Source organism: Bombyx mori, chromosome 25, assembly GCF_030269925.1.
Source record: "Bombyx mori chromosome 25, ASM3026992v2".
In the NCBI taxonomy this organism is placed as follows: domain Eukaryota; kingdom Metazoa; phylum Arthropoda; class Insecta; order Lepidoptera; family Bombycidae; genus Bombyx; species Bombyx mori.
This window is the reverse complement of record NC_085131.1, coordinates 9,313,455-9,340,183: the sequence shown is the minus strand read 5'-3', so window position 1 is coordinate 9,340,183 and position 26,729 is coordinate 9,313,455. Positions and strand designations below refer to the sequence as shown.

The 26,729-nt window shown below is 35.8% G+C and overlaps 1 protein-coding gene across 1 annotated transcript in view; it reads left to right on the top strand.

Moving 5' to 3' along the window:
* The window catches only part of LOC101741470 (uncharacterized), a 104,415-nt gene extending 78,806 nt beyond the window's left edge, over positions 1-25,609 (top strand). The window contains exons 6-9 of the mRNA XM_021346995.3: positions 4,959-4,986; positions 5,691-5,775; positions 18,233-18,412; positions 19,108-25,609. Of these exons, the coding sequence (XP_021202670.2) occupies positions 4,959-4,986; positions 5,691-5,775; positions 18,233-18,412; positions 19,108-19,316 (502 nt within the window). The 3' untranslated portion in view covers positions 19,317-25,609. The remainder of the gene's footprint in view (positions 1-4,958; positions 4,987-5,690; positions 5,776-18,232; positions 18,413-19,107) is intronic.
* The last annotated feature ends 1,120 nt before the right edge of the window (positions 25,610-26,729 follow it).

The following is a 26,729-nucleotide window of genomic DNA, read 5'->3' as shown; positions in this document are numbered from 1 at the left end:
TAAGGATGCTCAAACCGACTGTTCAAACAAAAAAATTATAATTCAACAATATTAATTTAATTCGAACAATTGCTCTTTGGCTCATAAATAATTTTATTTTAGACATTTTTGATGTTCTTTGAATAGATTGGTAAAGAAACGAAATACATCGCAATGTATTTAAAGTTAAGTGATATAATTTATAGTCAAACCTTTGAACGACCTCGTTATATATCGACATATATAATAGCTTATGTAGCTGTTCAATACTGGCCACAACACCCCCGTGGAACTAGCCACAGAGACACCCGATCTTATCTCATTATTTACGATAATTGGGTGAAAGGAGATGAAAGTGTTGGAACACGAGACGTATCCTTGAAAGAGTATCGCAGATCCAGAATTAGAATTGAAATTTATAAAATTCTCCAAGAATTCAAACATGGTTATAGGTGGGCCAGAGATCATGGATTTTTATAGTTCAGAACACACAACAAAAAATATATATTCTCAATACTTCAGTTCCCTTAACATAAATACGCAAAGAGGTCTCTTCTTTTTTTTATTTAAGTGTGAAAGGGTACATCACAGGTTACATTGACAGAGACAATCATAAGGTCCATTCGTACTATTCGTCTAAAATCACACACGGCCACATTTTATGTATAACAGTAATGAAGGTTGATCCCGCCACATTGATTTTCACTCTCTCTCTCTCTTATATAAGTATATAACTAGCAACCCGCCCTCGCTTCGCTTCGGAAACTGTAATTTATTATTGATTTCTCCACTATTTAATGGATGTTATTATACATATAAACCTTCCTCTTTAATCACTCTATCTATTAAAAAATCCCGCATCAAAATCCGTTGCGTAGTTTTAAAGATTTAAGCATACATAGGGACAGACAGATATAGGGACAGAGAAAGCGACTTTGTTTTATACTATGTAGTGATATAATATAAGCGTAGTACATACTTCCAAGCTTCCAAAAACCATGAAAAGAATACGTTTGAGCTCGATTAAAAATAGCTGACTCCAAGCCTGGCTTAGGGTAGGGAAGTGGGGCAATTCATCACGGCGGCCGCAGATGTCTGGAGTGTCGTCATGGAAACTTATTACTCCCTCCGTAATATGGCGGCTTTTTATCGCCGCAAATGTAGGCTTTACTATTTCCGCTATGGAAATTTTCACATTTGAATATGTAGTTTACTTTTTAAAACAAAAAGATGTTGGAACGTTGTATTTTTTTATAGAAATAATTATTTTTTGATACTTTTGTTCGATCGTTTCTTTGTCGTGTTTTTTTCTTTATTTCATTTTGGTTTATAATTATTAGAACTCTGTAACAAATTTCAATACTATAGGCCTTATTTTTTTCAAATTTCGCTATCAATTCAAGTGGGAAACTTGATGATTCGTGATGCTTGATCTTTTGCCGATTTTTCCAGAACGAAAACGATGGAACCATAAATGCTTTAACTAACCCGAAAATATCGTAGATTTTTTGAACTGATTCTTCGGTATTCGTGGAAATATTTCAGGTGCTACGGGAACTTAAATAAATCTAGAATTTTTCAAGTCTGAAATAAATTTGAATGTGGAATTATAAAACAAACCCAAGTAGCAAGTATTGAGGACAAGCAACTTCACCGATAAGAACCATCAAAATAATGTTCACATCAAAAATATTATACTATAGTTTGTGAAAGTAATGAGATCATTCCTTCTGCTGTTACTTTTGGAGTCCTTTTCGTTTATTATCACGTTATTTTTTTAACTACTTTCCCATATTATGCTATGTATACCAATACAACGCTTTTAAACAATTTTTCATTTTTTACGTGAAGACTAAGTCTTAAATCAAAGTAATATGATAAATATCACAATAATGAAAGAAAAAATAATAGTTCTTTACCTATGAAGTTGCCGTTTATAATAATGGCCATTTAAAACGTAATTTATTTATGGCTGGCAATAAATATTAAATTAAAATAAATTTTATTTAAAAAAAAATATGGAATTCTATTTTCAAATTCAGACATTTGTTTATTGAGAAGTATTTACTATACATTTGTATCTTTTTCATCAACATGGACAAGATAACAATACGAAAATTCTGGATTATTCTGGAATAAGAGTTCCGTCGCGGTTACAATGCCGCACAAACAGCTCACAATATTAATGTAATGTGCGGAGTGAACACACAAACGGACGCACGATTTGTTATTCGTTTGAACACTTCCAAGATGGACACTTTGATCTAAAAAATGAACCCTGTGATCGTCTGAAAACTAAAGTCGACACGATGAATTAAATGAGACGATATTCAATCTAAAAACAAAATCAAGTCTTTTTAGATTAGAAAAAAAAATGGATTTCTTATCCGATTCCAATGCGACTTTCATTGGTACGTAGAAATTTTCCAAAAATATTATTCGGAAAATATTACTAGTGCCAAAAACTTTTACCTAGAAAACTGTTTTTTTATGTTTGATTGTATATATGTATTTTTTTATTGCATAGACGGGTGAACGAACTCACAGCCCACCTGGTGTTAAGTGGTTACTGGAGCCCATAGACATCTACAACGTAAATGCGCCACCCACCTTGACACCTTTTACTGGTCGTAGGACCTCTTGTGAGACCGCACGGGTAGGTACCACCACCCCGCCTATTTCTAGCGTGAAGCAGATTCGGATATTAATAGGATCACCACTTATTTCTACATACATTGAAAATTTATCTGTAACACTGTGATATTCAAAGTTTACGATGTGTTTTAAATTACAATTCAAATTAGATTTCGTTCAATTCATGAATTCTAAATTCAAATCCAGAAATTAGATTTTCTCATCAAACTAATTACATCTCTAGCCGATCCCTAGAGACGGTCGAACCAAGCCATACAAGATATCGATTCCTCATGAACCCTTCATCGCTCGCACCCAAAACGTGTTCAATAAAGAATAATTACTTTAAATAATGTAATCGGTCACGCCTTAATTTGTTAACGAGCAAATAGGGAATATTAATTTCATTGAATAAATAAAATAAAATAAACTGTACGTAATTGAATGCGATTGGCCACAATTTGCCTCTTTGTAAGTGATTTTGAAATAAACGTTGAAGCGCCGCGTATCACAAAGAAAAATCAAGTGTGGCTCCCATAAGAAAACGTGACGGCGTACAAGTCACACACATACGCAATTTTTCACCTGGAGTATTTTTATTACTTACTCAGATGAACCTGATACCTGCTGCTAAAAGTTCACTGAAGATTTTATAAGCCAATCATAACGTGAATGACGTGACCCACCTTGAGACGTGAGACAAATTTCAATTGTTTTGTATAACGGCTATCAGACCACTCAAATCGGAACGCGTGACAACTTCGCGACCACGGTACAAGGACTCACTCTTTACTACCAGTACCGGTCACCGTTCTCGTCGAACCCGTCGCTTGCGACGAAGGGCTCGACGAGTAAATTAACTCTCAGACACAGCCCACTGAGTTTCTCGCCGGATCTTCTCAGTGGGTCGCGTTTCCGATCCGGTGGTAGATTCTGCGAAGCACGGCTCTTGCTAGGGTTCGTGTTAGTATCGTCGTCAGGTTTGAGCCCCGTGAGCTCACCTACTAGTTACGGTTACGCTGGATTAGCCTCTCTAGGCTACTAGCTTAGGTAGGAAAAAAAGAAAAAACTACCAGTAGGTACAGTCCCTAACACTAGTAATTTGGCGGGTTAATTATGAAATATTTGAATACCGGCTTAGTTGCATCGCTTAATATGATAGCATTGGGTGTCGTCGTAGTCTTTGGGTCTTTAAAGTGTCGCATGACTAAAGTGAAGAAAAATAAGTCACTAGCAGATTGAGATTAAATAGTACGAATTATTTATGACTTGCATTATTAAGTCTCAACGGTCTTTTAACACAGCGCGCATTTCGCTTTGTTTGTTGCAAAAACTGAGTTTCCGTAACATTATGGCGATACATCTGCCCTCTGACCCGATTGGGGATTATAAATTTAAAAAAGCAAAATTGCGATGAATTTTTTTTTGAAATACATTTTGCATTAAACAATGAAATCAATATTATTAATAATAATTAAAAATAAATTTAATAGAGAGAGAGAGAGAGCGAGAGAGAGTGAGAGTATTCTTTATTGTACACCAAAAAAGAAATAACAGTGCGATACATTAAATTCAAAAAAGTACAATTGGCGGTCTTATCGCTTTATACTTTATTACTACTTTCACTCGCCCCTATCAAACCCTTAAAAAAATGGTTTGTTAGCGTATCGTTAATGTAATCGCTAAATAACTTCTATACATCTAACAACTATACATTTAACTTTAAACGGTGATCACTTTTGTTTGCAATGTGCAATATTATAATGAAACAGTAAAACATTCTACTTCATCACGATCATCAATAAATCCCTGTCTACCTAAGGAAAGATACATGAAACTCGGTTTAGTAAGTTCTGAAGAGGTGCACAAGCAAACAAACAAATAGTAATATAAATATGTAATTAAAAACGCTGCTTTACAGTGTAAGATACATCGTGGTTGAAAGTTTTAGCACACGTATTGATGAGTATTACTATCCCATTCGTCGGTAAAAGTTCCAGCACATTTTCTGTCGTGAAGTCAAAAAAGAAGATAACGTAAAAGACAGAATGCTGGATCTTCTACTGAAATTGAAAACTCCGAAGTAGTTGAAGTCCCCGACTCGCGCATTAATGTTCCAAAACAATCAGATCTTCCAATTTTAGATGAAGGACCGAAATGGTTTAATTCAATTAAGACTTAAAAATCCTGTCTCAAAGCAAGTGTCACTTCGTGGACCGTGTTTTGGTAGCCTAAGTACAGCTGAAAAAACAACGAAAATATCCTCCAATGCGAAATAATTTTGTAATTTCGGACCAGCTAAATCTTGTTTTGTAAAATTGTCGCCATTGTTCTTGCTTCACAAGGGACTGGGTGACGGCGATATCGAAAACCGTAAGTAAACTTGCTTTCTTGATTTTTCAAATCGAATCGTATTATAGAAAAACATGAACTAGTTTGTTTAAAGAATAGTATCTCGTCTTCTTCCCAACATTGTATATATGTGTGTGTGTATTGTGACAAAGATAACTTTTACTGAAAACATACGGGTCTAATATATTTTGGTGTCCGGCTTCGTGATTGAAAGGAGTTCCCGATGCCACCACTGATCCAATGAACAAGACCTTTGCAGTATCATATTTCACAAGAATCAATAGTCACTTCACATTCGCAATAGCTCCGAATAGACTCTTAGGAATTGTTTCAGATAATCCTGTCATCACTTATCAATTATCCAACCAATTATCACTCTCGACAGCGCAAAATTTATCACGTTTCAGAGAAAAGTTTTAATGTATACCAGCTCTGAAATGAAGTTCTCCTTTTAATCTATTCTTAGCGCTAAACTAAGTCTTTTAGATGACACTCAATAAGAGTCCTCAGTGGCTACGTTATTGGCTGAGATTTGGCCATTGCTTTAATTCCACGCGATAAAAAGCAGCTCTTCAGTTAATTCAGAATTGATGGCATCGTCTGCTACCTAATTGTTATTGTTCTTATGTAAATTTTACAATATAATAATACACACCCGCCTGTCTTTGTTTCCGAAATCGGTGGTTACGGTTTTAAAATCTATGTATGTTGTGCTATCATTTCAGTTGCCGCCACCTCCTCATATCGAGCTCGTCATGGCAATGCCTTACCTCCGAACTGCATTCAAAAGACCAACTGTGAGAGTAAGACGTGAGTACATTTTATTTTAAGTGCATGCATCGTTAGATCATTCAGTATTTCAATTATTTAAAAGGTAACTTTAGTATTTACCTATTATTTACATGTTTATTGTATTTATTTTCTTACTTAATTCATAATCAAAGTGGAGCTTGTTAATCAAATAAACAAAAGAACATTTTTTCACAATATATTTGTTACGTAAAACCTGTAGTAATGAACATAGCAATCTATTAAACACTTTTTGAAGTGAAACTTGTTTAAGTGCGTCGAGAGGAAAATTTATCTCGCGACAGATTCGTTACGGCTAGAGAGAAAAAATACCATTTAGGACGAGCGAGAGTGAGAAAATAGACAGAGCATCTCGCCAACCACTCGGCAAAAGAAGTTTCACTTCTTTCACGTGCACCAAGTTGCACACGCACCATTTTTTTTTAAAATAAATCACTAGCGAAATTGTTGCTTAAAAATGTTGATTCATTACAACATAATATTCTAGAAAATAACGCAGATATACTAACTAACAACAAAAAACATTAATTTTGTGCTTTCTGGTACTTAAAAAAAACCTCGATCACTCTGTAAGTGTTGTAGGAAGCTAGTCACAAACCTATACAATTTTATTTAAAAATCAGTCAGAGTACTACAGGCTTAATAAAAAAAATTTAATGGATGTATACTAGTGCGTTTATCGAGTTCCCTAGTTAAGTGGTAAATGTAAATCAGTCTTTTTTTTTTTTTATTGCTATGATGTGTGGACGAGCTCACAGCCCACCTGGTGTTAAGTGGTTACTGGAGCCCATAGACATCTACAACGTAAATGCGCCACACACCTTGAGATATAAGTGCTAAGGTCTCAGTATAGTTACAACGGCTGCCCCACCCTTCAAACCGAAACGCATTACTGCTTCACGGCAGAAATAGGCAGGGCGGTGGTACCTACCCGTGCGGACTCACAAGAGGTCCTACCACCAGTAAAACATATGTAGAGTTTAGTTAAAAAAAATAGTAGGAGGTGCATTTACGATGCTAAATAATTTATTTAATTTAATTCAAATCATTTTGTATTTCACTTACCTATGTAATTTCTTAAAAGGTGTTTTTGTACTACTGACATACAGTTAACTTAAAATATCGTTTTTTTTTTCATTACTGAAATTTACATCAGCACTGAAATTTTTAGCATGACAATACACTGCGGTTATTGATGGAAATTTTGTTTATAGATCGAATATAGATAGATATAGAATAGAAATTTACTTTATAGTTAACATAGCTATTATGTACGAGAATAACCGACGACAAAAACCAAAACAAAGATCGGCTAGGCTATATTAAAAATACACAACCCGTTAAAAAATAGGTTAGATAACAAAATAACGGTTTTCATTTGAATAAAAGTTTAGCGTTGCTAACTTCAGGATTTGATGATTTGGAATAAGAGGTCGAAGCCGCCGGGGGGGGAGTCCCCGCAAGGCGTAAATCTGAATAGATTAGCGGGCGGGTTATAGCCCAACAGTGTGTTTAGTTCGAGTTTTTTAACATTCTCGATAGCGTAAAAGTTAACTCAAATTTGTATGGAGTTGGAACGCTTGGCTACGTTTGCCGCTAGGGGCGCTGTTCCAACTGCATACAACTTTGAGTTAACTTTTACGCTATCGAGAACGTTAAAAAACTCGAGAGCGTTAAAAAACTCGCACTATCAAGCAAGTATCCCGTAATACCAACGACATCGCCTAGGCGGCCTGGTTGCGTGTCTCCGACCGGTTATTGTTTAGGCCGACACGACTCCATCATTCAAACGGTCATTTTGAAGCTCTACTCCCATTCTGGAAAGAGTGCAGGGGAGTAGTTTTCTCGGTCCCAGAATCTACTCCTTTTCAAAAGATAAATAATAAAATCATTATTTAACTACACCCCCAATAAAACAATTTGTCACAAGACTATATGAAAGTTTTTTTTTCTTGCTCGCATTACACAATCTATGAAGCCATAAAACATTGATAAGTGTCCAGAACATAAAAGATTAGAGGAAAACTCGTATTTCTTATTTATTGAAAACGAGGCATAAATTCACTCTACTCATATTATATAATATAGCTGAGCTTATGCGATTTATAAACTTGTGTTGTACACATAGATCGCAAAAAAAGCACAAATTTGTCTATTTAAAATAAATTATTTTCTCAATACACGTGCTCTTGCGTTGTGTTCTCGTGCTCCGTAACTCTTCGGAGCGATAAAGGACTCAACACGTGTATATTTCAAACACGTGTAGCCACCATAATGGGGTTACTATACGGCTTCATGTAGACTAAACGTAATAATTTGTAATAATGTATGAACACATTTGTCTGCGAAACTGTGCTACTGAAATTATATGGTAAATTGTTTTGATAGTATATTACAAAATTAAATTGTTAAGGAAATTATAATCAAAACAATCTCTTGTTATTACGTTTTGATTATAGCTGTACGTAGGTACTGTTGTTTAATTTCTCAAGGAATTAGATATTTGAAGCTCTTATTTAGTATGTTTTATTTCTTATTTAGTATGTTTTATTTCTTATTCAGTATGTTTCATTTTACGGGTATAGTGTATTTAAAATACAACTGAGACCTTACAACTCATATCTCAAGGTGAATGTGGAAACTTACGTTATAGATGTCTATGGGCTCCGGTAAACACTTAACACAAGGTGGGCTGTGAGCTCGTCCACCCATCTGTGCAATAAAAAATATATTAAAAAAAACATATAGCTAATTCATTTTATTTAAAGAAAAAGATGTAAGATTTCGATTAAAATCTATAGAATGTTTGATTCATTCGAGAAGTACACAATTCTTTTTTTATTATTCAAAAAAGAGCTTACCTAAAATACTTAAAACTGTGACAGATAATGATCAAAAACCTAAGGAGCGCGGATCCACATATCGGCCAAATGATGAAATCGGTTGAAAAATACACAGATCCTCAATAGATGAGACACAATATTATATATTATTATGTAGCTGAAGGTTATTTTCAACAACAGACTTAAAATGATTCTACCCTTCAGTTAATCTTTTGATATTTTTTAACACTTTATCTCTATCTATGTCTATCTATGTTAAACTTGTCACTAAAGGATTTAAAAAGAAAGGATCTGGACGCGTTTTTTTTATTTTTTTTATTGCTTAGATGGGTGGACGAGCTCACAGCCCACCTGGTTTTAAGGGGTAACTGGAGCCCATAGACATCTACAACGTAAATGCGCCACCCACCTTGAGATATAAGTTCTAAGGTCTCAGTATAGTTACAACGGCTGCCCCACCCTTCAAGCCGAAACGCATTACTGCTTCACGACAGAAATAGGCGCGGTGGTGGTACCTACCCGTGCAGACTCACATGAGGTCCTACCACCAGTAATTACGCAAATTATAATGCGTGCTTTTTTCGCTCAGTACTTTTTGAATACAGTAATACTCATTCCTTAAATTTATAGTCTGTACGCTTGTGCCGCCTCCTTCGTGGGATCTAATAAAACCTCCATGAATCCTTATGCATTTATATGCTGTCAACTTCTTTGTTTTATATTTACATCGCTATAATCATCGCGTTTTTATATTGTTATCAAACACAACCATAAATTGAAAAATTAGAAGTAACGTCTGTGAAATCCCCCCTGTAAAAATATAAAATAAATAATATTCTAAAGTTCCCCTACAAAACTTTGCTTAGAGTAGGAATATTTGGAGACCTCAAGTGAGTCATGGGATGTTATACTTTGTATTTAAGCTCTGTTTCCATATTTTATCGCGCCTTCCAAAATTCGATTTATTCCTTATCAATTCGTCAGCGCTTCGCGTATTATTTATTAAAATACACATTTAGCTCCTATGGTAGAGCCATTTACACGTCCCGCGAGGATTGTAGGGTATTTAACAAAGTAATTTAATACCCATACAACATTAATAATATTAGACTGTAAGGAAAGTAGTTTTTATTAGAAGTTGCGTAAATCGTGGAATTCCTATTACCAAATTGTGCAAGATACTGAAAGTTGGCTTACTTAATAGTTTTATGCGATCTTTATAGTTACAAATAAATCTTATATGTTGTCTTATACGCCGCCCAATACGTTGGTCCGACCAGATCCGCACCGCTCTTGATTCCACGTTTCACAACGCCCTCCACACCGCCAGAGACAAGAATGGATGGTGAAAGATCGTGCGTGCGAAGGTGATACAAAAGGGTGGTCACGACCCTCAGCAATGAGGAATACGACGCAAGGAGGAGGAGTCTTATACTTTATAAGATAGCAAAACAAATAATGTCTAGATGCAACTGTGATTCTTGGAAACCCAATAGACATGACAGAATTTCGGGGGAAACGACAAAGGGTAGATCTATCTTCCATCGGGCGGGTGAAATTCCTCGGAAGATCGACAGTCCGAGTGGTATTGTTCAGAAATTGTATATTTCTGAACTGGTATATTGTGAAATTGTTTTAACCTACCTTAGAAATGTAGTCAAAGATTCAACATCTGTCAAACATTCTACATTTTTTTCATGATAACCCGTACAGATTATATCATAGAAAAGATTATATAATCTTTTAGAGATTCTAAATATCGTTTAACATAATTAAGCAATACGCAATTGACTCTGTCTGCTAGAAAGAGATAGATAATCCTAGGTTTATATAAAAAATGGCTGCCTCATTTATAACGTAGTTTCAACTCCACATTGGGCTTCATCAACGGAGCTAATCAAAGCGAAGACCTGAATGTATATTGTTGATATTTTATTATTTGTATATTTCCTATAAATTAAGTGAGGGGGATAAATTCATAGGAAAAAGTAATACAATTTTCACTGTTCGAGAACAAAGCTAATTCTAACCCCTAACTCTGACAACAATCAAAGAAAACATGTACAGTATTTATCTTAGTTACATATCCATTTCTCCGGCGAACCATATACTAGCAACGTAAATATATTAGTACATAGCACTAACATAGCCTATGTAATTTTTGTACACAATTCTTGTAATTAAAATGAGTCAGCACTGACTTTCGAACCCTAAGCATTTCAATAAACGACAGGCAAGACTTCAAAAGAAACCTTCTAAAGCCAAAGGCGGAATATCAACGTAATATCCGCTTTAATAAGAAATCAAATAGATTCTTGAAACCCGTTCTTTACGAAAGTTATTTTTTAATCTTAATGAAGTATTTCTAATACACACCACACGAGTTATAACCATATTGCTCCATAGCTTTTACTGGTGGTAGGACCTCTTGTGAGTCCGCACGGGTAGGTACCACCACCCCGCCTATTTCTGCCGTGAAGCAGTAATGCGTTTCGGTTTGCAGGGTGGGACAGCCGTTGTAACTATACTGAGACCTTAGAACATATATCTCAAGATGGGTGGCGCATTTACGTTGTAGATGTCTATGGGCTCCAGTATCCACTTAACACCAGGTGGACTGTGAGCTTGTCCACCCATCTAAGCAATAAAAAAAATAGAACATGAGACGATGGGCTTGTATCAAGTCATACTTCGAATTACACAAACATTATGCAGGCAGGACGGTGCCAGTGTTAGCGTCGGTACCTACACAATACCTCGCCTACACAGTCCTAACAGTCCTACCATCAGTATAGGACGATAGAATATAAACTGAGGTAATGATAATAAGGCATGACATAATTAGCTTTTATCAAACGGGAAGACACGATTTTATACAGAGCCTATCAAGCGTCTTTCCCTCAGTAGAGCGTAGATTCAAGTATTACGTCCGTAATTTTCAGTACATTACATACGTACCTATGCATATTGGTCGTTCAAACAGTCGTTAAGTTAAACACTGTGCTAGGCGGGCTCCGGATAGCTTGCCGACCGAGAGGGCTGGTGGTCGTGGCGCCGACGACCGCCGATCCGATGTCCCGAGGGGGAGGGTGATGGAAGAGATGTGCTCCGCACTAAGCGCTTCACTTTCTCCCCTTTGCCTTTTCATGAGTTCTGTCTCATGCGAGGTTCGGACGCGGGTTGTTGAGCGACAGGAGGTTTTAGTCAGTTCGACTCCGATATGCCCCGCCCTCTATCCCCAGGGGAGGGCGGAAGTCCGGCGATTTCCTACTGACCAAAAAAAAAGGTAAACACTGTAAGTTTAAGTCAGATTTCCTTAATTAAGCTTGGTTGTGGAAGCTTTGTTTAAGAGACCATAGGTTTTAGGGTAGTATGTTTCTAGTTCTAGACTGTTCGCAATTGGCAACGTCGCAACAATAAACATTTTTAATGAGTAGCATGATTTTTTTTAATTTTTTTTTATTGCTTAGATTAGTGGACGAGCTCACAGCCCACCTGTTGTTAAGTGGTTACTGGAGCCCATATACATCCACAACGTAAATGCGCCACTCACCTTGAGATATAAGTTCTAAGGTCTCAAGTATAGTTACAACGGCTGCCCCACCCTTCAAACCGAAACGCATTACTGCTTCACGGCAGAAATAGGCAGGACGGTGGTACCCACCCGCGCGGAGTCACAAGAGGTCCTACCACCAGTAAAATGATTGATGGGTTCGTATTATTGTTTAATTGGAAAAACTAGCTCACCTCGAAACATAAGATCGAATTCACGACTGAGCAGCTGTCCCACCAAACAAAATCAGAACACAGAACTGTTCGTAGCGGAAAAGTCAAGATGGTGGTACCTACCTACCCTTGCGGGCTTACAACATAAGTTCGATTGCTAGAGCATAAAGGCGTAAAAGACATTTATACGGAAAGGGGTCGATTCCGCCAACATTTATGACTCAAAATCAAATGAAAACTGAATAAATATTTAGTAAAAGACGTAACGTTTTAGTAACACTGAATTCTTAGAATTAGTTATAGTGTTATACATATATGAATACCAAAGAGGGAGTTAGGTAAGTCGAAAACACAACGCGCCCTCTATCAGTGCGTTCATAGTTAATGGGGAATTAAATAAATACGTGCTCAGTACATTGATATAGGGCCAGTGACGGATTTAGGCTTGATACCGATCTAGGCCCTGTTTATTCCGCCGCCCTTAAATCTACACAAATAAATAAAATTGGAGTGTCTTTTTGTAATAATAAAATAACTACTTTTTATAATACTAAGGTGGATTCGACCAAACTTCAATTTATACTCGAGTAACTATACGAGGAATAACCTATTCCATGATTTTAATCTCGAGTAAATCCATAGTCGTTTTTCCACGTATACTTGCGCTAGGAATAACAATACGCGAATAGCAGAGTGAATGGTGAACAAAAATAAAATCCGGCAAATAAATGTTGTTGTTCAACGGCATAGTGTAAGAGCATACAAATCGTCAACTCGATTTTGCCGTATTTTAGTGTGAAAAAGTAGCTGTTGTGAAAGATATCCAGCTGTCAAACGTATTATTTTTATTTGTTGTTTGTTTGAGGGAATTGTCAAGTTTTGTCGTGTGGTTTTATCTTTTTTCGTTTAAACGTTGCATTCAGACTATTAATAATCATTTAGTGCATTGCGTTGACTTGAAATTAAAACAGAATAAATATTTATGAAATGACAGAAATCAGATGTTGGACTGACAGACGCCATTACTTTATTCTAGGAATAGCTCCGTTATTCCGTGCGAAACGGCGGTATAGTAACAATTCCCGAATAGGCCCACTATTCTTAGAATTGTAGTTGGTAAAACGTAAAATTGATTTACTCTCGATTAACTGACGAGTTATTCTAAGAATAAGATTTACTCTTGTTTGGTAGAATCGACCCTTAATGCGTAAGTATGTCAGTACAGTACAGTACATATACCAAAAGAACATTTATTTTTATTTTTGTCTGTCTGTCTGTTTGTTCCGGCTAATCTCTGGAACGGTTGGACTGATTTTGACGGGACTCTCACTGATTAGTAACTGACGATATAAGGAGTAACTTAGGCTACTTTTTTTAAACTAGCTTCGCCCCGCGGGACTCAGCTAGTGTTAGTATAAAATTTGATCTAATATTTTTATATTTAATTGAAAAGAACTTTACTTTTTACGTCTTTGAAATTTTGGAGCCCCTGAAATCATGCCGCCCGGGCCTCACGGATCTAGAGCGTGAATCCATCACTGTACATGGCTGTTCGTGTCGTGTCCCACAGTACTTTTGCGATCCCCAGACGGGCACGTGTGTAAATGTTTAACATGTTCTTAGTATTGTTCAGTATTTTATATGATCATGTTAGGAAATTCGAAGCTAGCGTTGTATTTTAAACTGGAATTTAATTTTTAAAACGTTTTAAAAGTTATAAGAAAAAATAGTGTGATTACCGGACTAATATTTACTGGTGGTAGGACCTCTTGTGAGTCCGCGCAGGTGGGTACCACCACCCTGCCTATTTCTGCCGTGAAGCAGTAATGCGTTTCGGTTTGAAGGGTGGGGCAGCCGTTGTAACTTACTTGAGACCTTAGAGCTTATATCTCAAGGTGGGTGACGCATTTACGTTGTGGATGTCTATGGGCTCCAGTAACCACTTAACATCAGGTGGGCTGTGAGCTCGTCCACCCATCTAAGCAAAAAAAATAGTTAAAAAATAATATGTGACACACTTACGGCTCGCCTCATGTTAACCGATCTTTTGAGTTTATAGAACTCCAATTCCATCGCCCTACTTGCAAACTTCATCACGTCTTAATCAGTTTTTGTCTTAATGCCAATGGAACATCAACTATCCCGCTATTAGACCGGAAGACATGACTTCTTCGTGGTAGAAACAGGCAAAATAACCTACACCACGCTATTATTACCCTTTAAACAATTTTACTTGCGGTAGGACGTTTTGTGAGACCGTATTGTTATACACCCTACCTGTTTTTACCTAAAGCAGTAATTCATTGTACCATAAAATTGAAACTTAAAACTCATGTCTCAAGATGGGACCTTTACTTTGTTGATGTCTATGTATTCAGGTAACTACTTAACATCGCGTGGGCCGTGAGATCACACACCCATAAAAGCAATTAAAAAATTATAGGATTTTCGTGGAACTCTTTCGTAAATAAATACATAACTGGTACCAGCCCGAGATGCACCACGGCATATTGTGTCTGATGAAATTAAAATCATCCAAAATGCAGCACAACTACTGCGAAGCTACATATATTTTGTGTATTTTACGGTATAGGTGTTTTTTTTAGCGGCACGTGGTCCGTTGTATTTACTCATATTAATCTCGTGCACGCGTGTGCAGTATTTTCAGCACCCATAGCACATAAAAAAGTCCTAGCTGGGGTTTGATTGTGGATTTAGTCGTTTAGTGGGTGGGCCCTAAAATCCTTGGGCCCGCGGTCTGCTCACAACACCATGCAGATCGTTGAGTCTCACATACCCCGCGCGCCCCTTTTGCGCGGTGACCTCGTAGGAGGTTCGGCCCTCTACACGAAAAAAAAAAAAAAGAGGGTTTGATTGTGGATATTTGCTTTAATTAAAAATAAATTATAAAAGCCTGTATTTCCTTCCTATCCTAAACTTTCATTCAAATGTGGTCTTTGTTTGTTAACGTTCAGCTAGTTATTAATGTTTTGTTTATTGTCTAAATGTTTCTCCTTGCCCATGCCGATAGTTTGCCAGTCTTTTCCTATGATTTCGGTTATGTCGTCAGCCCATCGTCTATCCGGTCTCCCTACCCCTCTTTTGCCAATTGGCCCTTTCCACATTGTAGTGTTGACTGTCCACCTGGTGTCTGTGTTTGCTTTAATTATATAATTTAAACTAGCCGCCTACTCCGGTTCCGCTCGGATCTTTAACGAAATTTCAACGATATTTGAGGTTGTTTTATTTTTTTAAATAAAAGAACACTTATTGCGGTATAACTACAATAGCTAGACATATTATTATGCTGTCGCGACACTTTTTTTTAATTAATAATGTTTTCTACAAAGTCGTAGTACATTATTTTATTCTATCATCAATAGTTTTCTCAGGGCACGCGATGTACAGAATATTTTAGGTAATTTTTTTACACCTTGGGTTACATTATTGGAGTTTTAGTGAAGAACCTTAATTTTTTTTAAAAAAGATTATAGCCTATGTCACTCGGGGATAGTGTAGTTTCCAAACAGTGAAAGAATTTTTCAACTCTGATCAGTAGTTTCGGAACCTATTGTTAATACTCCTCCTAATCCTCTTTTTAATATTAGTATAGATTAAACAATGCAATTCTGTGCCGTAACATGCTGAAACACGTTTCATTAACCTCGCGTATTCCCGACAAAACTGGGATTACTGATATCATTTAATCCAGGCCGACAGTGCAAAGCTTAACGTAGCAGAAATCGAAAGCTTTATGTAAACACCACAATGACATGTTTCAGTATAAGTTTAATCCTAGCTTAACTGTATGAGGTTAAGGTTGATAATATTTACGTGTATATTTTATATTTTTGCACACTTGATATTAAATGTTCGCTGTCGCAATGTCAAAGGTAAAGCCAATCGACTTAGCACTTCTTACACCATTGACAATCAAAATATATTGTAACAAAAAAAATAAAAAATTGTAAATCAAATTTTACAATTTTTTTATTCTCTTTTTTTTTATTGCTTTGATTTGTGGTCGAGCTCACAGCCCACCTGGTGTTAAGTGGTTACTGGAGCCCATAGACATCTACAACGTAAATGCGCCACACACCTTGAGATATAGTTCTAAGATCTCAGCATAGTCACAACGGCTGCCCCACCCTTCAAACCGAAACGCATTACTGCTTCACGGCAGAAATAGGCGGGGCGGTGGTACCTACCCGTGCGGACTCACAAGAGGTCCTACCACCAGTAAAATTCTCGTAAGTTTTGATCAATTTGGCTGTACATGGCATGGTACTCTGCCTTCGAAGTCAATAAATAAAAAGCTCCGTTCTCTCATCAATCTTTTATGGTGGATACTTAATCTATAACTTTTGTCCACAAACGCCGCTTGACACAATTTCGACACAGTTGTGGAACACAGAAATCTGTGTTCGTTTAGAATAGCCATTCTTTAAATTGCAGTCACACAGTATGTGATTTTTTGTTTCTTTTGTTCAGTGTGATTTTAATGAAAATCCATTTACATATATCAGAGCAAGCCTCGCTTGTAAAAATTGCTATTAATCCTTAAAGGCGATATTGATTTAAATTACTATTTTGATGCATTAGAGTCATAAAATCATAATCGTTTAGTATAAACTAAACATTTATGATTTTATCATAATAATCGTGGTTTATATAAGGTGTTGTTAAGTTGAATATATTTTTAGCGAATTAATCACAATCAAGAATAGTATTAGATTAGTTTAATAATATAAGTAGGTATGAGAATAATGGCGGTAGGACCTCTTGTGAGTCCACACGGGTAGGTACCACCACCCCGCCTATTTCTGCCGTGAAGCAGTAATGCGTTTCGGTTTGAATAGTGGGGCAGCCGTTGTAACTATACTTGAGTCCTTAGAACTTATATCTCAATGTTGGTGGCGCATTTACGTTGTAGATATATATGGGCTTCAGTAACCACTTAACACCAGGTGGGCTGTGAGCTCGTCCACCTATCTAAGAAATTAAAAAAAATAATAAAAAAAATATAATATAAGATTAACACTAATAGTATCAGCCATCCTCCAAAGGTAACAAAGAATTTAAGACCGGTACCAGGAAAACACTAATTTACTAAAAGAAAACTTAAGCATTCAAAGTCCAGTTTGACTCAAAACTTGACTAGCAGACAAGGTACTTTTTGTTTATTCGCGTAAATGGAAAAAAAGAGCTTACATCTCGTCTGGTGTTCAGCACTAATAATTATTTATGATGAAATTTGTTCACGGATAATTGTGTCTCCTACATTCTAATAATTTTAGTTCATTTTTGGTATATATTATTTCAAATTGTGTATCGATTTAAAATGTGATGCTTAGAAAAATCAATTTTTTTTTTCATTTCTACAAATAATATCTATTTCCTATTACTTAAGGATGAGTTATAAATAAATAAAATCATTATTATTTTTTTAGTATCAGATAACCGCTATTTGATTTCTTAAAAATAATATCTTATGATTCGCATTAACTTCATAATTTGAGGTGATTGAGTTAATTACATAATTAAATACATTTTTTTTTATTTTTTTTATAATGTATATTTAACTAACGATCACGCCACGTTAACTGGTCCCGTGCTAAGTTCGTAAAGAACTTGTGTTACAGGTACCAGATAACGGAAACAAATGTAAGATTTTTATTATACACATACATGTATATAATATACATCCAGAGCCCTGGAAAAGACATTTTTTATATTTAACATACAAATATCTTCCCTTGGCGGGATTCGAACCCGCGACCCTCTTGTGTGGTGACCATGTCACTTACCACTACACCAGACGGCCGTTAATCACATTTAAAATCGATTTTTTTAGACACGAAACTAAAAAAATACCATTTCAATTCCAGCTGCGACCTCGGCTGAAATGTACAATCGTGGTAGTCGCAACACTGTTGGGGCAATGGATGGTCGTGGACTAGTGGCAGTGATCAAGAGGCAGGTACCGCTGGCGGGCCAGCTGGACCACCAACTAGCATGGGGACAGGGCTGGGGCTGGGTGACATTACCCAACGGAGTATGGAGTGGACGTTAGTATTTTTCTGATTTTATATAAATTAAGTTACTTATTAATAATTCAATCTATACTATAATATTATAAAGCTGAAGAGTTTCTTTGTTTGAACGCGCTAATCTCTGAAACAAATGGTCCGATTTGAAAAATTCTTTCAGTGTTAGATAACCCATTTATTGAGGAAGGCTATAGGGTATATACCATCACGCTAAGACCAATGCAAGTGGAGCGCCAATAAACAATATTTCGAAATAGGGGTATAAATAGCTCCTTTACATTATATAATTCAAAAATATTTTCACTTTGTACGTAAATGAAGTGGGGGTAAAATTTAGCGTTATGCCAAAGTAACTATTTGACGCGGACGGAGTCGCGGCCAAAAGCTAGTTTATTTATAAAATAAATGTGGAATATAAATAATAATTATGCAATAATCTTTCATATAATGCTTTTAAATTACGAATACTAATCTAATTTAAAGTCCCAGTTTAAAGGAGTTTGTTATGCACTAAAATTAAAATTCCGACCATTTGACATTGGCATAAACGTTCTGTAACTTTTGATAACCAATTAAGGTGAGCCGTAAACTTATTCACCCATCTAACGCAATGCTGGTCTGTGAACGAACGATTCGAAGCTTATTGATAAAAAATGGTGAATAATAAATTGTCCAAGCTACCGGGTTTTATTCAAGTCTTTTAAAATTATCAGGTCTCACTTGGTCCCAAGACGGCGAAGACTTTGCGCTGCACGCCATGCCGATAATGCACCACACCAATGTGTCCCAAGCCTGCTCCATGCTGGACGGCGTCACCGCCTACGAAGCATCAGCTTACGAACAAGCCTTAGCAGAGTATGATGATACCGGAACATCCGATGACTGGGACTTCGGTATCGACTGTGGTGATTTCATGATGTAAACGAGAACATTATTCACGGTGTGGTCTTAATTGATTTATGATTGACACTGCCAAACTACTTACAGTAAATCAAAATCATACAGAGCACATACATGATGTTGTGATAGAAAGATTGACGATTAAATATCAAATGCCTAACTGAAGTTCTGAAATGTATTATGGTCTATAATACTGGAACTTGTTTGATCACTGAGCAAAAAAGATGAAAACATACAAACCCAACTGCAAACACAAGGATTCCTTATCGGGCACGCAAAATCGTAATATTAAGAGTCAGTACAGTATATTTTTTGTTCTATTTAGCACTTACACAGATTGCCATTGCATTTTAAAAGTCAAATATTGTGACGCCTTTGTGAATATAATTACCGATGTAACAGCACATACAAGATAAATAAGAAAATCAGTGCTTGCATATCATAATGGTATTTAAGTTTCTTATAGCCATATCTAGAATAAAACGAAATAGAAAAAGAAAACGAACGCTAAAACATTATAAGGAATCCTCAAGTTTGCAGTCGTCCAAAGTGTATGTGTTACTGTATCGGTCAAATACAGAAATCATAAATTTATAGACGAAAATCGTTTTAATAATGACCATTCCGTGAATAATATCGTAAAAGATCTATAATCCAAAAAGGTTCATAGATTAAAAATCACTACCGACAAGTCAAATTACCACGTGTTCTTAGTTATAGTAACTTTTAACATAATTTGCGTGTATTTTGTAATTTTTCAAGCGATTTAATTTACTAAATCATGATTAATGATATGAAACAGGAAATCAAAAGATTAACTTGTCATATTGTTCTCCAGACGATCCTACGTTGAGCAGTGCCAAATGTTTCTTGTAAAGATAAACTGTTGGAATTTGTTTTTAAAGTGCCGGTCACGATAAAATATTTACATATATTATGTGTATGTGCCAAATGTCGATTGAAATTGCTCGTATTTATGTAAAAAACATTGATTTTTTTTTTCGTTTTGCGTAACTATAAGCACGTGTGACATAGACGATGCAGTTCATTCCTGAGAAGAAGTTGTAGGGTATAGTAATAGGCCAAGGCCGGATAGTTCACGGTGAAATGAGAATGGCCACAGTCAATCCGACGTTAATTGTGATGTTCTATGATCATTGTAGAAATATTAATAAAGGCCTACCTGACTAGATGGTTCTTTGGAAGTGATTTGAGCAGAATATAGATAATTTCAAGTAGACGTTGTTGAGACTTGCTAAATTTTGTCTCCTGATTGAAATACAGACAGTAACTTTGACAGTGTTTGGCTTTGCAATCCCTCGGGAAGCAAACGGCCCGTGCGCAATTTTCAGTTTCAAAGTCAGTCGGAAGGCAAAAACAAATTGACTTTTAAAATGTCTGGAGTTTTGAACAGGGTAAACGAGTACTTTACGGCTCTCGAATATGAAATACAGATTCGGCCCCATGTGTACTGCTCCTAAATTTAAATACCTTCAATTTGACTACCTATCGAAAAAACATGAGTAGATAATTTGTTTTTGCCGTATGCCCCTCGGAGTGTTCTGAGCAATGTCTGGGAGGATCACGTCATCTTCTTTTTACTATTATACTCCACAACACAGAAGCAGAAATCGTTCATACCACCTGAAACCGCTGCGCTCGTTCACAGTAAGTCTTCATCCAGGTCTGAACTAAACACTCCTCTACGGTGTTTTCTGAATAAAATTGGAAATGTCCGATCTTCCATGAAATTGTCACCCGTGCTCTGTTAGGCTATCGTTACCACTATACGAGGCTACCATAAACTCTATTTCTAACTTTATACTTTAAAGTGAAATTATAAGTTCTCGTGTTGCATAAAAATCTCAACAGACATAAAAACAGTTTTTGCCCCTTTTATACCGCCGTCACAGTTCTAGCAACCCTATTCTTGATCTAGAGCATGATACTGTTCTCATTAAAGTTAACTACGTGGACCGTTTGACCTGCATCGTCTAGGTTTCACCGTTTTGTGTACTAATTGAAATTCGCTGATCAAATTTTTTTTAGGCATTTTCAAAATTTCGAAAAGTAAAAGAATGTGAAGTACCTACTAATTGCATGCTATCTAGTTGTGTGTCATAGAAAAATATGTGTGTAGCCATAAATAATAGAACTAGTAAACTATGGTGGTGGCCTACAATAATAATTTTCTTCGCACTTTAGGACAGACGAGAGTTTACGAAAATTACCCTAATAATTATGTCGTATTATTTTGTTCATTTTAAATTTTATAAATCTATTTCATTCATTTGGAAATCTTTTGACGGTTAATGTAAATCCGAAACTATAAAATTTTGTAAGACATTTTTTGAATGTTCTACGCCAAATTAACCAGGGTAAGATCAAATTATGATTGACATATTTTGTCTTCAAATAAAAAAAACCTCGATTTTTATTTATTACATCATTGTTATTGAGTATAAATATGTTAAAACGACAGCAAAATAGGATTAGTACAAACCCGCTTAACCCTAATGACACCAATTATGAATATATGTACTCATGGGCTACATGGGTCCGTAATTAACTTAGATGTAAGTTGATGTTAGTACGTAGTGAATTTGGTCGGTAGAGGCAGATTCAACTAACCGAATGTGATATCCAAAATTAGACCTTTTAAGAACTATGCGTAGATTTCTAAATTGACAAACGCACCCAATAGCACAGCGTCTAATGAAAAATAATCAATGCTAAATAATATAACAACGGGAGTTACTTCAAGTGAGTTTACAAAACCTACAAGCAAATTTTTAAAAGGCCTAAAATCACCCATGATAATTAATACAAATGTTTGGCATAGTGTCGGTATAGTTAAATACTTAGTGATTTAGTAAAATTATTGAGAGTTCTAGTCGCTAAAACCTCCCGACCTACCCAAAGACTGCCTATCGTTATATTACCTGATACCTGTGTTGTGTGTACCCTAGACATGGTAATCGCGAATATGACCCAGGCTCTGCGAATTGAGACACATTGCATGGTCTTGATTTAAAAAAAAAACACATTCATTCGCTGAACAACTAAATAAATAGGCTAAAGAATAAAATGAAAAACAAAAACTACTTTGGTTATTTAGCTGATGTTTACAACAAAACGATATACTTGCATCGTGTTCCCTAGTGCTGAGGGTCGTGACCTTTACGGAACACTGCTTGGACTATGTTCCTCAATTATTTCCAGTCCTCTGCGCAGTGAATAACGACATTAATGCTTGAGTCTAAAGCGATATAATATTACCTTTTATAAGATACCCGGATTGTTACTATATTGATATTCCTTCCAAAAATATATGGATGAAATTTATCGAACTTTTTTTTCTACTACAACAAAAGTTGCTTAACTTGTTTAAGTCCATGAATACATTTAGACTACAGTATGCCAAATACATGGTCTAATCTTACTTGTTCTTAATCTGGCTACATATAAAAATTGGTTTGTAAAATTTACTGTGATTTTAGGAGCCCACGGCAAGAAATTGCTATTTAACGGTAAACGTTATATGTTTGGTTCGTGATTTATTAATAAGCAAGATGAGACAGTAAAAGATTCATTGAAAATCCTCTTCTCTTTCACTTTCTCGAGCTTTATTTCAACGAAAATTTCAAGTTCGTGGATGAAAGTGACGAAACACAAAACATTAAGAACTTCTTGCTAACATTCCTCACTAAAATGTAGTTTATTTAGGTACTTGGGTATTCAATTAGTGCTGACGGTATTACATAAAAACTGAGTTTAAAAAACCCGTAAGATCAACAATTAAATTAATGTTTTATTTTCATACGTCATCATCATCATCATCATCAGCCTTTATCTGCCCACTGCTGGACATAGGCCTTCCCCAATGCCTTCCACATAATGCGGTCCTCCGCCTTCCGCATCCAACGACTTCCCGCCGTTATATTTTCATAATTAAATGTATACAATTTGTTGTTACATACCCTACCAAACACAAGCATAGTGCTTACTCTAATGAGAATCTTTTAAATTACGGAGATCATGCAATGTGACTGATAGATGTTGTAGCAAAAAGTATATTAAATATTATTGTGTATGTACTTAAATGTAATATTATATGTAGTGGATATGTGATGTATGGTTATCGCAATGTTTACTTGATAAATTTCATATTCCAAAATTTTCTAAACGGCAAACCTTTATTGATACCTGTTCGTGATTTTATTAGCAAAAAGTATTTTCTTTCGATTTAAAGATTCGAATATTGAAAATGACATTCGGTATTGCGCGGGAAATATAAGGATCATGAATACAGATAATACAAGCTGCTCGCAATTTTGAAAAGTTTAAAGAGAATGGACGTAGACATTGTCGTTAAAATTCAATTATACTTTTTTTAAGGAATAAAAATATTTCTTTCATCACTCCCCTGACAACGAAATTTAAAGAACGATTTGTCTATTGCAAATATGAATCTTAGAAACTACAATTCTTAATTAAGTCCTAATATTCTCGTTGTGTCAATCTCACTGTCAAATTTATTTTTCACGTTAGGTACAGGTAAAGTGTACCGTTTTGATGTTTTTGATAAAGTATGTCTAAGCACAAATATATAGTATTATTATACAGCGATAAATCGGCGCTGGCTTCGTCGAAAAATCCATATTTTTATAAGAAACAATTACTCCATTATATTTAATTTTTTTTAAATTTCAAAGTGCTATTTGTTTGAAACTGCTTATCGTGAATCCTGTGTGATTAGCAAAATATAAAGAAAGAATGTCTAATAATGCTTCTAAGGATCGGAAAGATATATTTTCATTTTAAATTATTTTAAATTCATTTATTGAATTCTCTGGTGTTATTACAGCAGAAATTAAAAACCCAATTGGTAAATAGTGTAATCTATATACATTAAAATCATAATCTATTCCATAGACTTGTTATTACAACATAGAATTGTCAAAACAATAAAAAAAAAAACCGGAACAGTTATTTACTAGGGATACAAATAATGATATTCATAAAATTCCAAAGAATGACTTATATTGTGGAGAATGTTTGCTATTTAAATTTTCGATTCCTGACGATTGTGATTGACATAATAAATACACTATTGATCTGTTCGTATAATGTAATAGCACCATTGAATTTGTTTAACACGTTCGCTGCGGCAAGTAAAATCTTAAACCTTTGTCTGGTGCGGCGGCGGGCCAAATTGTGCCCCCAATGATTTTTCCGCCAGTGCGTAGTAGGTCTTTTTCGACACGTCAGCACAAGGTTAGATTAAATTGCTATAACTTTGCGAAAACATAATGTAGGTGAACAGTTTTTGGACTGTTGGAAAAACCTTGAACCCAACTTCTTTAGATTTGATTCGCCCCGGGATCTGCTGAACAGAAAATGAGAAATAAACCAGGGAAAGTGGCGGGTCGATATCGACCAGAACCGCACTAGAAAGTATTTTTAGTAGTGATGGGAAAGACAAAAATAAGGGGATATCGAAAATAAAACAGAATTAAAGTAAAGAAATAAAAATTGTTTATTTAATTATTTATTAATGGCTGTCTTTAAAACATTTCGCACAAAGATTTTGCTTGCACATTCTGCAGTATGTTTTAATTTTTTTTACTTTCCTTTTCACCTCGGAACTCTTCATGGTTTCCCGCAGTTTTTCATTTTCTTGAAGGAAAATATCTCCTGACTGCTGTCACTATCACTATCTGCACCGCAAATTGATTTATTTTCCAAAATATTTATCATTCTTTTGTTGCCTGACATCGTGCCTTTAATTTTAAGGAATAAAAAAAAACGTGACGTACGTCAGTTCCGATAGCTTGCCCAACACTAACTGGCGAGGCGGGCGCTCTGTGCGGTATCGGGCCGCCAACAGCCTGTTGGGACGGCGGGCCACAATAGGCCTCCTCCCGCACCGAGTTGGTATTTTTTACCGTCAGTGCGTGATAGGCCGATAAAGGCCTGCCGTGATGTTTTTATAGGGAACACCTATACTTTTGACCACAATCTGAAATATATATTTGTCTTTGTTGTACCTTTACAAACACCTGAGATAATCGTTCCGCACCAGCGAGAGGGACATAGTTTTCTTCGTCCGCACCAGGTGAAATTCCGCGGCAGGCTGATTTGGGCCTGTTCCGCAGTGAACGTGTTAATAAGTAACATTCGACAAATAAAACTATATTTATCAGAACTTTAGCTAGTTCGTGATCGTGTGTAACTCGTGTGAGATGATAGTGGTTCACGTAAAATGAATGTTTGTATGTAAATTTTATAAATAAAAACGCCGTTAGGTGGTTCTTTTTTTTGTTTTATTTACTCTCCTAATTTATTTAGACACACATATAATATATGTTTGTATGTGTGTGTATTATATTCACATTTATTTATAATTATACGTTCTATTTATAAAAGCTCTAAAGCAGAATATTGATGATCTATGTACGAAAGCGAATTATTGACTTGTAATAAAAATCAAGTAGGTACCGCACACAATATTATTTGTGTTATTATTAGTGATGGGATGTCTTGTGATCCCGCTCGGGTAGGTATCATCACTTTATTTCTACCGTGAATCAGTAATTCATTGCAGTTTGAAGGGTAGTAGGTATACGATACGGTTGATACCTCATCTGTGAAGGTCGGTGACGTCATGCACGTTCTTATATTATGGGCTCCTGGTAACCACATTAGGTGAATCATAAGCTCAGTCAGTATCATGGGTCAAACAATTTGTAGAAAGGGTTGGGTGGCTTTTCTATTTTGCCCAATACATACCTGCTTATGTTAGGTCTCCTACTGCTCCTTGCGTCGATAATCCTCAATGCTGGTCGTGGCCTCCTCTAATAACTTTCTCCCGGATTATCCTGCGCCATTCCTGCCTATCCCCAGCTGTATGGATAGCAACGTTATGTTAAGTTTCCTAAATCCTGTAAAAACTTCTCAAAACTGATTGTCGCCGGAAAACAAGAAACCGAAGGAAGAAGTTCATCACGCTCGACGGACCAAGTACTATTGTAGATATCGTTGTCGATGAGATGATATCTATTGCTAAACTCTGGGATAGATGAAACATGCTATGGGATATGCTCTTCAGTTGGGTCCTAGCTTCCCTCACTCTCTCAAACACAATAAAAACAATGAAATACAAACGAAACCGCCTCATAGATTTTCAAACTGCATTTGTATATGAAAAAAATAACTTAAAAGGGCGATCGCATTGGAACTATGAATAAACAAGGAGTAAAACAAACTTGGATATCTTAAACGTGAAGCTTACTGGACGCTTTGCTCGCTTAGAAAGTTTTTGTTTTTGCATTTTAAGGTTGATGCTTTACAATTATTTGTACATTTTTTATTTTTTATTTATGCTCTTTACTCGATTCGCGCAGCATGTAAGTATAGGGCCTTTTTCACGGTA